This window comes from Monomorium pharaonis, chromosome 5, assembly GCF_013373865.1.
Source record: "Monomorium pharaonis isolate MP-MQ-018 chromosome 5, ASM1337386v2, whole genome shotgun sequence".
Lineage (NCBI taxonomy): Eukaryota > Metazoa > Arthropoda > Insecta > Hymenoptera > Formicidae > Monomorium > Monomorium pharaonis.
This window is the reverse complement of record NC_050471.1, coordinates 27,757,819-27,773,051: the sequence shown is the minus strand read 5'-3', so window position 1 is coordinate 27,773,051 and position 15,233 is coordinate 27,757,819. Positions and strand designations below refer to the sequence as shown.

Sequence of the window (15,233 nt, the reverse complement as noted above, 5' to 3'; positions counted from 1 at the left end):
CATGAAATTTTTGTAGAGAAGTTCGAATTAGTGATATAAATTGACTGTCACAATTTCAAAAAGCTGAACTAGCTAGTTATTTGGATATTAAATATTTTGTTAACATGGGCTCTTATGGGAATCGATGAATTTTCAAGATTTTTCAGTTTTTATTGTTGTATTAAACATAGAAGTAATGAACAGATGTTAGTGAAATTTTACAACGATACATCTTAACTATCCAGAAAAGTACTGTTAAATTTTTCAAACGATTTTGCAATGCAAATTTTGCACTTGCTCGTTTGAATGAAATAATTGATAAGATAAAAAAAGTTTACAATAATCGAAGTAATACAGCACGCAAGTGTGGTAAATGTGTGCTAGTGATAGAACATGAATTTCAAATTGTTGTATTCAGTTATCTAAGGGTGGTATAATAGTGAAGAATGTTTATTCTCAATTAAAAAAAAATTATTTCAGTAACGAAGGTAGTACTTTATAGCCGAATTTCTTTTATATTCACCATTATTAACTTTAGACCATATACAGCAAAAAAAAAAGAAGACAACAAAATGGTCATTTAAATATTTTTCTTTACTTGAACCCCTGTGCCACTTGTTGTGCCGGGTCTGAGCAGAGGAACTTTCTTAAGATCGTGTGTTAAAGTGGTCTGATGTTAAGGTGCGCGTGTAGCTGTGTCAAACTATCTTTAAGAAACTATTCTAAAGATAATTTGACACAGTTACACAGCGCACTTTAACATCAGACCACTTTAACACACTATCTTAAAGACAGCGTGTAGATCAGGCATTAGAAGTACAATACGGAAGAAGTTATTGAAATTTGAAAGCTGCAGGCTTCTTTGGTTTATTCTTCTTTTTTTTCTCTGATTTTATAATGTCAATTTATAATGTCCATTTCTATAAATCTAAATTAATTTTAATCTTGGTTTAACTTGTCCTTCATCTAATTGTTCTTTTTCTAATTCTTAGAACTAGAGAAAGATAAAGAACAAGTTAAGCGGAGATCAAAGTTAATCCGCATTAGACCTGAACATATGGAAATGAACATAAAAAGACATCTTGTGCAACATTTGAAATATCTTAAATGTCTTCTAGATATTTGTTAGAAATATCCTGAAGATGTTAAATTTATTAAAGATCTTTTCAAGAAAAAAACTATGTAGAAGTTAGCTAAAAAATATCAAAAACTTTGTTTTAAAAGATTTCTATAAACATCTGACAATATCTTAATAGATATCTTTAAGATATTTGTTACACATTTCTACAAGGTTTCTAATAGACACTTTCGAAAAATATCAAAATGTTGTAACATTTAAAATATATTTTGTCATGTCCCGGATTTTTTGGAGAACTTTCGAAGAGATATCTCACGATATGCGATTTTTGAAAACATTTTCCGGATTCCGAACAGAAAAGGATATTAATTGTTTTCTAATAGACGTAGATGACGACGTAGATTAATTAAAAGTTAATTAAAGATTTTAAAAATCAATTAAGAGACTTTTATCAATTTGAAAACTCTACCGAGCTTTCAAACACGGCAGCGATTCCCGCGACGGTGCGACTGATCACGTGACAGTGCCACCTAGCAATTCTCAAAAATTCTCTACGATTTCTCATGTTGGCAACCCTGTTGGCGGTAAGAGAGTTAAGAAACTACGTCTCGTGGAAATCGAATGTTGCGTTGCATTCTGCATCTGTTCGTCGTTATCTGCGAGCGAATTGGAGATCTTAATCTGCTTCAATTTCCTTAATCAGTCGTCATGTCGAGTAGCACTCACGAGGAGATGATCCGTCGAATCAGCGAGGCGCAGATGGAGCTAAAAATCAAACTCGAGCAAGTGTCGCGTCTACGAGGTAAGTGTGTCTGAAGATTCTCGAACCTCGAGAATTTAACTAATTAGTCACGTCAAAGAGAAGTCGCATATATCATCATATAATTAAATAAAAAAGTATTTTACGATTCTTTAAAACTAAGGATGAACGATCGTTGGATCTGTTGCAGTTGACTGCGCGAAGCTGCAGTTGGAACTGCTGAAGCTCTACAAGCCGCAATGCCTCGAGATACTGGAAGCGCTGCAGGACATTTCCGCACCGGGGAATTCCGTCGGCTGCAATGGCGGCGACGCTGCCGTCGTCAAGTCGCGCGATGACGTTCAGGTAACGTTCCTGGATAAAACGTCGGATTGAAACCCGATCAAAAATTTTTTATGTAAAAATATATAAAAATCTATAGAATTCCCAGATAGCATAAAATATTTATAAGAAGGAAAAATATTTATGATAAATATTTTGTACATATTTTTATGTCCGAGTTTGCCAGGTATAACAAAAATTATGATAAACATTTATGAAAATACTTAAAATAAATATTTATATCATTATTATTAAAGAATATAAAAAATATTTCAAATTCATATACCATAAATATTTTGCAGTACATTTTAAAAATATATTCTATATATTGTTGATAATAATTTTTGTATCATTTCTAAATGGTTTATGAAAAATAATTATATAATCTTTAAAAAATATTTTTTGAAAATAAATTTGTAAAATATTTATAAATATTTATGATAATATTTTGTGCTATCTGGGTTATATATAATGGTGAATAAGCAATTTTTTCCCGGTAAAAAAATTTTTATACGGGAGTATGTATAAATCTTTAGAATTATATCGGAATTATATAAAATTATCTAAAATTATATAAAAATATACAACATAAAATTTTGCATGGACATTTTTGATACATAATTCTAGATTTTTACATACTTTTACATGAAAAATTTTATACCGGGAAAGAATTAAAAAATATTGACACTTCGTCAAAGGACAGAATTCAGAAGATATTCAGAAGATATTAAATTGAATATCTTCTGAATTCTTCGCATTCGATCGCAATAAGAAGCATTCAAATGAATGCGAACCTTCGCATTAGAAAAGATTCATTTCTTCCGCTAATTGTTATCGGATTCGGTAGCATACGAGATTTCGCGATTCTATTCTCAATATCGCACTGAAAAGTATTGGCCACGATCCAATCCGAGATTTTTGCAAAGCGGAATTCACGATAAAACCTTATGAATGCGAAACGCTACTTTTGAATAAAGACATTTTACGCAGAGGTATCTAATCGTGCAAAATTGTCGCGGGGATGGGACGCAATAAAAGCCGGCGCACTTATGTTGAAATATATTTATTACATTTCGAATATAGGACCGACGCGTCGACTGACACGCGTGTCCGCATTAACGCCGTGTAACGTAAAACATTTGATATATTATATATTTATATATATGTAATAGACAGTAATAATAGATATAGATTTTTGCGAAGATAGACTCTTTGGAAGCTGCGTCGAGTATCCTTCCTTTGTCCTCCCTCTCCTGTTTTTTCTCCTTTTTTTAATTCTCTCTCTCTCTCTCTCTCTCTCTCTCTCTCTCTCTCTCTCTCCCTCTCTCCATCTTTGTCTTCTCTTCTTCACTGTCTGTTCTCGTCGACCGACGACGACGAGAAAACCGGCGCGATCGAACCGGCGATTCCGCGTGTAACTACTCTGCGTGCGAGAAATTAAACACGAATAATCGCGCTATAATGTATAATCTCGATTTTCGCGAATCGAGAACGCGAAGAATTAATGCGCTAAGGGGGAGGGGGAGGCGCGTGCGCTCACAACAATTCTTTTTCCCTTTTTTTTTCTCCTCGTCTCTTTTTTAGGATACTTAACACAGTAATTTACGCACACTTATTTCACTTCCGCCTTGTCTGACTCTTCTCATTTGCGAGGCGACCGTTTCAAACTCTCGTCCGACGGGATTCCGCGTGCTCGTGCCCGCCCGTGGTGATTGCGAATTGTTCGTCGTGCGTGCGGATTTAATCTCGGTGATGTAATCATTTATTGTCTTTGTAACTCGTTAGATCGTTGTTCAGTTTGGTGCAGAAGAAGAGAAGGAGGGAGGACGTTGTGCCTCAGAAAGCCGTCCGGACGAATAGCAACACCTCGCAAAAATTGTACAAGATAGATCAAGAACATCTTTCCTCTTACAGTTATTAGAGACGTTACCTAATATCCTCCTTTCAGAATCCAGGGTCCGCAAACTCATTTTCTTTTAACAGATGGGACGCGTCGTTTTTTCATTAATTGGAACATTTATATTCTTTTTCCTTTACTTTTCTTTAATTCACGATTTTGAAATCTTTGAAGGAGCGCCGTCTGTGCAAGAGGTGCTGCCTCACTCGAGTACCAATTAACGTGTGTACCTGTTTTTCCGAGACCCCGATCTCGAGAACCGAAGGGAAACGGACGAACGGACGAGCTCCGCGAGTCTTTGCGAAATCGCGGATTCTTTTCTTCTTCTTCTTCGCTAGCTGGTACCGGTGGTGTTCTGCGGAGTATCAACGCGGTTTCCGTTGATCCGCTCTACTTCGACTCGGGAACAGGACTTTTCGTGTCGCCAGCCCGTGTTTAATCCTCAACCGGTACCACACGGCGCAGGGTCTCCTTTCTGCTGGGGGAATCCCCGAAAGCTTTAAGGAAACGTATGGTACCGTGGTGAGGATTAATCTTGATTCGTGCTCCACATTACGACGGAAGATTCTTAGGTACCGGTAAACCGCCGACTACCCGGACGAAACTTTTCGATAAAGGGGGAACCGGTAGGCCACGGACGAAGTTGCCGGGGAGATTTTCCATCCAATTTGGATCATCTAGAGTATCTAGAGTATTTTTATTCCCTCTTCCCCTTCATTATTACTACGGAGAAGAACAAATAAAAAAATTCTAGATACTTTATACTTTCTTCTTTTAAGGACTTCTCTGAAACCATTTGTCCTCTCGAAAGATCCTCCGCGGTAGCAAAGGGAAAAAAAAAAAAATTTGGGAGAAAAATCCCCCAGCCCGGTAACTTTGACCAGAGGGTGTTGCGCGAAATAAACAAGGTGCAACTAGGTTTAGCCGTTAATTAAAAACCAAGATACCCCTTGGATAAAGTGTGCTGTGTCCACGCTCACATCCAGATGGACACAGCACACTTTATCCAAGGGGTATCTCAGTGACATTCTCTGGACATTTTTAGCGCATCCCTCGGTGCGTATCCCCGTGCTGAAACGGAAGGGACAGGGGAGAGAGAGGAAGGAAGGTGTCCGGATAACCTAGCGGTCCACCACGGTCGCGCGGCCGAACTGGGGGAGTGAGGGTTGTTGAGGTGTGGGGGGAGGGGGTCGGGATGGTTGTTTCTTTCGCTCGCTCGCTTGATCCTTTATTGCTCGGACATGGTCTGCTGCAGCGCGTCGAGGGCGCCCTCGTGGTGGAGGCGACGCCCGGCGGTGCCCTCGTACGCCGGCGACGTGCGGAAGTAGCGGTGCTCGTATCGCGCGTGGTACCGCCGTAGGCAGGAGGTGGACTCGCCGCGGGCGTTCCTCGCGCGGCACTGCGCGCTCGCCGCCGTAGGCGGGTGCAGCTGCGACAGCAGCAGCGCGGCGCTCGCGCACGACTGCCTCTCGTCCTCGTGGACCGCGGCCATCGCCATGGTCCGGGCCGCCTGCCCGGACCGCTCCCTGGACTCCAGCGTGTCGCATATCTTCTCGGCCTCCAGGGCGTAGTTGGCGAGGCAGGGTAGCAGCCCGTCCTCGTCCTGTGCCTGTTTTCACGAGAAATAGTTTTGCCCGTTAGAGTAGCGGGACAATTCGAGAGAAATCTCGGTTGCCAAAAACTGAATTCTGAGATTATCTTAACGTCGAAGAGTTAGGTCTTAAATATATCTAGATTATCTAGAAGTACATTACTGGTGATAAGTATTCGCCCACTCTAATTTTTGTCTTTTATATATCTAAATTTCGTTCTAATTCCATATAGCACAAAGCTATTCCAACAACATTACAACAACATTGTAATCTTGCAGATTGCAGTGCAATATTGCAGAAACATTGTATTACGGATTTGCTAACTTTCAATAGCAATGTCTTATTAATATTTTAGAAACGCAAAAAATATTGTAATACTATGTTTTCTGATTATTATTAATTATTATTATTATAAGAGAATTTTATCATATATGCATATACTTGCATTTAACATTTAATACAAAATTAAATAATATAAAATTTTATGAAAGAACAAACATTTCAAATAAAATATAATTACATATTGTTTATATATGTTTAAGCGCGCGCGTGTGTACATATGCGCATATATACACCGAGTCGTTAAACACACTGTATGTTAAAATTCTTTTTTTATTCTTTAAACATTATTTTTTAATGGCTGTTAAAAATAATTTGCTTTTTTGTGTAATAAAATAATTATATTAATATTACTTATTAAATTTGTATTTATCTTATTTTATTCCCAATAAAAAATATATGATTTATTTTAATTTAATTTAATTAGTTTTCATTTATTTAAAATAATAATAATAATTATAGTAATTTATGCTATATAATATTCCACAATAATAAACAAACTATTTTTATTCATTATTGCAAATACATTGCGCTGCAACATTGCTACAATATTATAACGCAATATCGCTAAAGACGGACATTTTGACGTTGTAACATTGCATCAATATTATATCTACATTATGCAACTAATATGCAATATTGCAATCTCGCAATAAAAGATTTCTGCAATCTTTTCTTTCAGTGCTGTATGGAATTCTATCATATTTCCCTGATAAATGGAGAAGGATTGAATATTTCTCTTTATAATTTTCAACTCTTCTTTTAATTCCTATTATTTATGAGATGAGCAAATAATTTTTTTGAGCGGCGGTATATTTAATACTTAGAATACTGATACTCAAATATTATCGCAATGGAAAATGTTGTTGGAACGAATCTTTATCGATACTAAATTATTTTTGTTAATTTCTGAATTATCGAAAGTCTCAGTTAAATAAAAATGGGAATTTGTGTAACGTACACAAGCTTTGCAGATCTGCAGTTTCACGCAGGGCACGTAGAGCATCCGAGACGTGTCGCCGGCCAGATTATCTACGGTTCGGCATCGCCATTCTATGGCTTCTAATTCCGGGCAATTTCTAGGCTCCTCCACGGCTGTTAATCCCAACGATTGTGTTACGTAATCTGTATTAGCTATATTATTCAATACGATTCATTGGATTTGTATAAATTATCCCAGAATTGCTGAGCCATCTCTTTTCCCTGCAGATTTTTTGTTCAATATTTTCTTAACAAAAAATGAGAGATTAATAATTTTTTAATTATAATCGATTTAGGTTAAAAAGTTTCTTTAAAAGTTAAATAAGTGCTTAGTTTTGAGAACAAAATGTTACTTCTTATTATTTAATTTTAACCTAATTTTATTTTAATAAAGTAAAACTATAGAGTCTGCAGATAAGATTACAAGGTTAGAAGAAAACTAAAGATAATGTAATCAAATTATTTGTAAAGTAAAGCTTAAGAGTTTTGATTGAGATATAAACTGATGATGATAAAATTAATAAAAAATGCGTAACGTGTGTACACTGTAAGTTTTCCGACTGAATTATTTTGTTACGTAACCATTTGTTTGTCCAAACTGCAGTTGATTCAATCTCATGAACTTTTTAGTGTACACGTTTTTATTAAGAAGATGTTTCAAGTCTGGGATATTTTGTATGTTCTACATAATTTCCTCCATAATTCTCACTTCTTTTCGGATATAATACTCACATTCGCCTTCCTCTACATTGTTGTGGATACCGTTCCGTTTCTCGTCGGCTTTACTGCCACTGCCAGTGTTCGAATTACTGTTCTCGCGAAAATTGGACGTAAAATTGTTCTGGGCCTCCTTTTGTGTTCTCTGTGCCTCCTTCTGAGCCGCAACGTTATTTCGAAGATCGCTCAGCGCTTTTCGCATCTTCTGCAACGAATAAGCCGCTGCCATTCGCGACATTAACTTATCCTTCACCTGTTGAACATTTTCATAAATGTAATTTTTTAAATAATAATTAGATACATAATTATCATATTAATTATATTATTAATTATTAGTTAATTTAGCTATCTTTTATTTTTTAAATATTGACTTAATCATGAGATAATATTTCAAAATTAAATTAATATTTGGGATTATACTTTTTGAAAGTTTTATTTGTATAACATATTGAACACACATTCATTTTATTTATAACGAATTCGAATAAAGCTTATGTGTAGAAGAAATTACCTTCTGCAGATCCGCCTCATCCTCTGAGGCGGCATACCGCATAGCCTCTTCGACAATCAAGTCCTTAATGTATTTCAATTTCGAGTCCATCTGCTCGAGTTTATCCTTCCGTTCATTCTCTTCCTCCTTTGGCTTCAGATTTTCGGCCATATTCTGCCCAACAAAAATCCTTAATTCGTTTCTCCGTGTATAAAATTAAACAATCATTAAGTTATTATTAATACGGAGTAGATAAAGGAGTAAATACTTAAAAAAAAATTCTTATTATCCCCACTGTGTGGCACAGAAGTGTCCGACAAAGAGAAATTTAATTACGATATACCTCGTAGTAGCGCTGCAGCATCCACTCGTCGTCCTGATTCTGCGTGCCCTGGCCGGCCGTGAAGGTGGCCTTCTTCCTCCTCCGGTCGATGCCGAAGTATTGCGACCAGTCGACGTTCTTCTTCCTCACCTGGATGAATTTCGAAGACGCGGCCGTTTTCGTAGCGTTTTCCTTTTGGCCCTTCGGGGAGGACGGCGTCACCTTCGGCGGCGCTTCCGACTTGCCCTCATGCCCGCCGTGCTCGTGCTCGTGATCGTGAGTTTGACTAGGTTCATGCTTGTGATCGTGACTCTTGTTCTCGGGTTCCTGCTTGTTGTGAACGTGATCGTGGTCGGACTTGTGTGTGTGATTGTGCGAGTCCGGAGGGCCGAACAGGGCTCCCAGGTCTTGGGCAACCTTGAAATAGGAATGCGTCACATTGCTAAGTCCGTATAGAAAGGAAAAGGAGTATTCTTGTTTTGAGAATAATTCTAGTTTCAAAATATTAATTATTACGATTATGGTGTAAACATTCTCCCTTTCTAACACATAAGGAAATGGTCCCATGAAAGAAAAATATATTCTCTTTATTCAATAATAATTTTCATGAGTCGAGAGGAAAAAAAATGTCGGATAGAAAACAACGACACGACAATTTAACAATAATTGTTTTATACATTTTGTACAAAAAATTTGATCTTCCTTAAAAATCCGTGATACTCTTTGATAATTAAATTTTTGGTCTGAAGATTTAATACGTTATCTCAATATTTAACATTTCGAAAGTGAAATAAAGAAAGTGAATATTATAAAGATGCTTTCAAAACAAGAATGTTTTCTTTTTTTTCTTTCTGTACGTCGACGTTTGATTGTGGTTAATTCCATAACGAGTGCGCCGCACGAAATCAATACGGAACGACTGACGGAGCGGATAATAGAGCAATTATTACATTATTCGCGGACATTGATGCGACACTGTTGTCCTGCCGTTCGTCGCGTTTTTACCTTGGGATCCGTGGTTTTCAGTTTGGCTTGGGTAGGTTTGGGACTTCTCTTAGCAACCGGGTAGCGCTTGGTCAGCCTGCGATAGCTGCTGAACTCGCGGCCGATGGGAAATCGGGCGTTCACGTTCCTACGTTCCGCCACCGGCAGGTACAGGATGCCACCCTGTTCCTCGTCGCGGTCCACGAACTCGCCGTCGCTGCTGCCGTCCCTCGTCTGGCTCCTCAGCGGGCCCTTGCCAAGCAGCTCGCCCCATGACATTGGTCCTGCCGTTCTGTCGAGCAAACGTTCGCGTTCCTTAAATTTCCACGTGAATAATTCCCTTTTATTTTTGAGACGAAAATTTATTTTCAAAAATGTATTTTCAAAAAGTATGATGAATATAAATATTAATTGTTTTTGCATATTGACTCTAATATTTCTGTAATTATTCATAAGTACTTTAATATAAATATAAAAATCAAAATAGCAAAAATAGTAGCAGAAAGGATTGTGAAAAATTGGAACAATATAAGAAATATCAGAGAATAATACGAATAATCCCCTCTCTAAATTTGACATTAACCTTCTTAACAACAGTCAAAATTAAATTAGTTTATTCAAAGATCATATCGTTAACTACACTTATAAAACTCTAAAATTCGTTTTTTACACTATAATATCGACGTTAGGGTCAAAGGGATCAGCCATTCTTACTCTCATTCCAACTTACTCATATACTTTGTTCCCTCTACCAGCTCTATATCTGTCGTAAAGCGACTGTAAAGCAGTCAGGTAGTCGTCGTCATCGACCTCCACGAGCGGACCGTACGGAGAACCGTCCTGCAGTTCCTCCACGAACAACTTGGTCAGATCCTTGTCGTCCAGGTTCAACCGGGCGTCACCGGCGCCGCCTCGCTTGCGGCTGCCGCTGCGCTCGCGCTCGCGGAAGATCGAGGCCACCGGTTCCTCCTGCAAGCAATTATCATCCGCGATGCTCGTTAAACATCAGGGCCTAAACTTGGAGGGCGGTAAACGTCATGCTCAGCAAGACACCGAAACTCTCCCTTTTGACCCCTCTTCTTTGCTTTCTTTTAAAAATCGAATTTTATTGTGACTCGGACGAAAGACCAGTTTCATATTATTTAATTAAATTAATATAAATATGTAATTATATTTATATTAAATCTAATTAAACAGATTAATATTTTGTCCACTTCTATTGCCGTCTATTACTTTCTTTATAACGGAGAGGGGAGCTTACCTGCTCAGGCAGAGTCTCCAAATAATCGAGCAGCGCCCTTTCAAGTAACTTGTTGTTCAAGCCCTGGAGACCCTCACCCACCGTTTCCAGCTGGCCATTATCTGAAGCCGAGTCGATAAAAATAATTGCCAATTAACGAGACAAAAATCCAATAATGCGATACAATCCGAAAGGTCAATACGATAATGATTCAATACGAAATTCATATACGAAATGTATACCGAAAGTTTACTCCCCTTCGCTCTTGCTCCGAAGAAAAGAGAGAAAAATCTTACCGCCAGGCAGAAATTCGATCTCCTCGTCATCCTCGTCGAAGTCGCGGTCGAACTTGCGATCGGTGTCGCCGCCGTGGTACTTAAACGAGTGCAGATCGTTGTAGTACTCGGGCGCGTCCGCCGTGTCCAGGGATCTCTTCTTCCGCGCGACGTTGTTCAGGTTGCTCCTGAAGAGCTCGTCGTGGAATTGCCGAGCCGCGGGGACCAGCGTGATCGCGCCGGTCACCAAGACCAGCAGCGGCAACATCCACCGTGGCAATGCCATTGTGCCTCAAACTGATCAGCAGAGGTGCGCGCGTAAAGAAAAACGCTAAGAAAGAAATTGGAAACATATATTGCCTCTGTGCTTCTTATTGCCCGATATATCCGAAAAATATACATAGATTAAGTAAACGTTCAGTTGAGTAAAAAATTGATTGCGTGTAAAGAAATAAATGTGAATTGAAAGGAAAGAATTTGGAAAGATAGTCTCTTCGATTTTGTAAAAACATTATTTTTAGATCATCAATGAACAAAGTTATACACAAATTAGTATTTTAATAGAAAATTCACTTTTTTAAATTTCCTTAAGTTTATATTTCTCTATACTATATATATATAAACCATAGAGAAAGTTTTTTTTTTAAATTTAAATGTTATATTGATCTATGTATACTTGCAAAAAAAATTAAACTTCTAATTATTTCTTTTTACTACGTATGTTATAATTATTTTATGTATTTACACGACCTTTTCGGTAATGTTGTTACTGCAATCTTTATTTTTTAACATTAATTTAATTAAGTGAGTTTAAAAAAAATTAATTTTTTGACTCAGTTCCGTTCTCGATGCCTTAATTGTCTCAGTCGTGTACTGTATTTTACATCATAATAAACATATATAGGTATATTGACGTATAATATATTTTGCATGCTGTGTAGCAAATATCGATTTTGTTAATAGGGTGACGAAGTCCATCGCACGAGTGAAGACGTATCGAGGAAATCCACGACGTAACGTCAAGACTTCAGATCGGAATAGCCCTTCGTAACTTCACCTCTGATATTCATGAAGAAACTCGTTGAACGTAATATCAAAACTCATTGAATTTAAAATTGTACCGTGAAGAAACAAGGGGAGCATCTCAAGCAGCAAATAACAGTGAGATAAAAAAATGTACAGGAGAAGAGGAATAAAAACTAGAGGAAAAACTTTTTCGTCTTTTAATTAAAAATTTACATAAAATTAAGCAAAATTAGATAAGTAGGGAAAATAATGTAATAAAAAATGAATAGACAGGGCACGAGTTAGACACAAATTACATTGCGCAGCAAGCGTCCTTTCCTCGTGGGATCGATAAACACTAACGTTCCCTAATGTGCGAATTACATTAGGATGTAAATCGTAACATATGCAAATTTCTACAAATGCTGATACAAATGCCAATGTTAACGAAGCTAGTATCGTCTATTTCTACGCGGAAAGAACGGTTTTGCTGAAATATATAAAAATTTAGTTGCATATAGATTCAAAGATAATTTTGTTAAATTAAAAGAATTATGTGGGATAGAATTTCTGAAATTTATTACGTGAATTGCGACCCATTTTTTAAAATCGCACATAGTCTCATCTAATTTTACTCTAAAAGAAAGAAGCATTTAACTTAAAACTATTAAAATTCCTTATTACTGTTTGCAATTTTTAATTACTTAAAAATGTTTTAGTTTTAAGTATTTAAAAAACAATGATAGAAATAACAAAAATAGAAACGAGAAAGTTTTTCTTTGAGTACTTTTTATGTGTGCACATACATTCTGAAATACTTTAACATGTTTTATTCTACAATTACTAAATAATACTTGAATTTTTTCAAATTTTATAAAATTACATCAGAAATTAGAGAACTTGAGGAATCCTAGGATATTTTAAAATTCACAATACACGAAGAATTCTAAGAAAAAATAAACTTTCTCAAAATTTTTGAAAACTGATCCAATTTGTTTAAGAAACAATCTAAAAATTTTTCTGAAAAGTTGTAAAATTGTACAAAAATTCTGAAGAGTTTTAAAAATTCTGAGGAAGACGTTTACCGGGAGCTAAAAATTAGAAAAGAACGAGGGAAAACTTAAACCGAGAAGCTCATCTACAACAGAAAAAAACGGACAATTAAACGGATAAAAGGCCAATTACGGGGGAGCGATCGAGTTACCAGATGGTACCGACGTGCAGCGCGAAGCTTCGCCGAATCTCGCGTGCCCGTCTGCCCGCGTGCGTTTCGCAATCGACAAAGTACGACAGCCTCGCGTTATTGACGTTGTTATAACAAATTTCGCAATCTCACGCGAACAAATGTCCCCGAGGGGGTCGGCCGCGAATCGCGGCGAGTCAGCGGGACGATTCCGCGCGCGCGGGGCTAATACGCGCGTCGCGTACGCTTTTGATACAATTTTGCAATTAACACAGACTCAGCAGTTTTGTATCAAAATTACAATTCAAAGTTTTCCGTGGAAAAAGGCTCCGTCGAATACGGAATACGTCGCAATCGGGCAGATCGGATCGAGTCGACGACGCGGACGACGGGACTCAATGGTAATTGTGCGCCGTGTAATCAACGACTCGATGAAAGCTTAATTAACGGATTTTAAATGGATTAACACGTAGGAGGAGTGAAGCGCCTCGCGCGCGGTGTGAGACGTACCTGATTAATTAATTTAATCTCTCATCCGCGTGACAGGCTAGCGTTCCCCTTTTCTCCCTTTTTTTCCCCTTTGTTCCTTTCTCGCTCTCTCTCTCGCTCTCTCTCTCTCTCTTTCTCTTACACATACACGCACACGCGCTCCTCCGTTTCTCAATACGTCGTAGCGTCGTCGACGACGGTTCCCCAGGTGCGCATGGAATCCCGGACCTGCTCTCTCTCTCTCGGCGACCAGGAGGTCCACTATCAATGGCGGCGGCTTTTATATAGGCCGACGGAGGGCGGATCGATAGAAACGCGCATGGAGGAAACTCGTCGCCGCCGGTGACGACGGCGGCAGCAACAGCATTATCAGCAGCAACAAGTAAAAGGGGGTTTTGCGCGCAGGCGGGGTAAGAGAACGTACGGGAAAGTTCTACGCGATCTCTCGCCCCCATCTCGCCGCGAGGATTCCATCCCTCCCCCTCCCCTCCCTCTCCATCCTCGTTGAAATATTGGATGACCCGAGGAGAACGTTTGCCGACCCCTCGTCGGGGGCCGCGAACTCCGGGACCCCCGGTCTTATATCCTTGGTGTCGCACGATCGATTCCCGCGACTCCGCCAAGTCCCGTCCGCCGAAGGAAGAATTGCGAGAGCAGTAATTACGAGACGGTAATCGTGCGTCGTGTTTTTTTTTTTTTTTTTTTTTTGTAGCTATTAAGAGGGTAGCCCGGTCTAGAAAAATGATTTTCCATTCTGGAAAATGTTTTTGAAGGGAAAACTGCTGCACGTACTCCTATACGCTTTTACACATCTACCTACAATATTTAGCAAATATCTAGAAATTTTTAGAACGTTTTTTTCAGTTCCCATGTTGCTTATAAATCTATAAAATAATTCCTCTGGCTTAGCTGACGTCTCTCAAAAATTACGCGACACGTCCGTGCGATAGACAGACATGTATTATGCAAACGCAGAAGCTTAAAGTCGAAGCTTTCTGGGAAATGTCGGCCGGAAAATGTGTTTATCCTTAATTTACACGACATAAAAACTAATCAACATATAAACATATTAAAATTTGTAAATTTTACGTTTTACTTTTTCACACACACACACACACAGACACGCAGTTCAAAGAACTGTTAAAAAATGTCAAGAAAAATCAATTGTTTGAGGCACAAAAGTAAGAATAACTTTCTCAAGTGTTAAAAAGAATAATTGATTTGCAAATTGTTTTAATGGATTAACTGCTTTTTTTCGAAACCGCGAGGAGGAGATCGAGATCGCGATTAGGATTAAAAGAAACTGATCGACTCGCGCGATCACAATTGCAGACGCGTAAATAAATAAATACCGAGGGGATTAATTATAGCGCGAGACACCCCGAGCGTTTCGAGCTCCGCACTGTCTCTCTTCTAGACGCAGAACTGCAGGGAAAAAATTTGTAACGGACGTTTTTCTTTGATCCTTGAGCCGCAGACCGGCTAAGAGTTACGCTAAAGGCCTAAACACAATGCCAGGCAACAGGCAATAGGAACAGAAATAATGAAAGAGAGAAAGAGAGAAAGGATCTTCTTCTCTCT

General features: G+C 38.2%; 2 protein-coding genes across 3 annotated transcripts; one reads left to right on the top strand and one right to left on the bottom strand.

Annotated features, from left to right (window-relative positions):
• Positions 1-960: 960 nt before the first annotated feature.
• Positions 961-12,188, top strand: LOC105835900. The gene is made up of 3 exons (XM_036287005.1): positions 961-1,859; positions 2,008-2,162; positions 11,939-12,188. Exons 1-3 carry the CDS (start codon positions 1,766-1,768, stop codon positions 11,990-11,992), a joined length of 303 nt encoding a protein of 100 aa, XP_036142898.1. The 5' UTR covers positions 961-1,765; the 3' UTR covers positions 11,993-12,188.
• LOC105829650 lies at positions 3,186-13,961 on the bottom strand. Of its 2 annotated transcripts, XM_036287001.1 has the most exons (10): positions 13,674-13,958; positions 10,997-11,306; positions 10,722-10,822; positions 10,191-10,429; positions 9,482-9,752; positions 8,498-8,893; positions 8,176-8,328; positions 7,680-7,917; positions 6,928-7,061; positions 3,186-5,644 (listed from the first exon to the last, which is right to left on the bottom strand). In XM_036287001.1, exons 2-10 carry the CDS (start codon positions 11,259-11,261, stop codon positions 5,264-5,266), a joined length of 2,178 nt encoding a protein of 725 aa, XP_036142894.1. In that variant the 5' UTR covers positions 11,262-11,306; positions 13,674-13,958; the 3' UTR covers positions 3,186-5,263. The 2 variants fall into 2 exon arrangements, with proteins under 2 accessions (XP_036142894.1, XP_036142895.1); XM_036287002.1 differs by lacking the exon at positions 8,498-8,893 and having other exon boundaries at positions 13,674-13,961.
• Between the last annotated feature and the right edge of the window lie 1,272 nt (positions 13,962-15,233).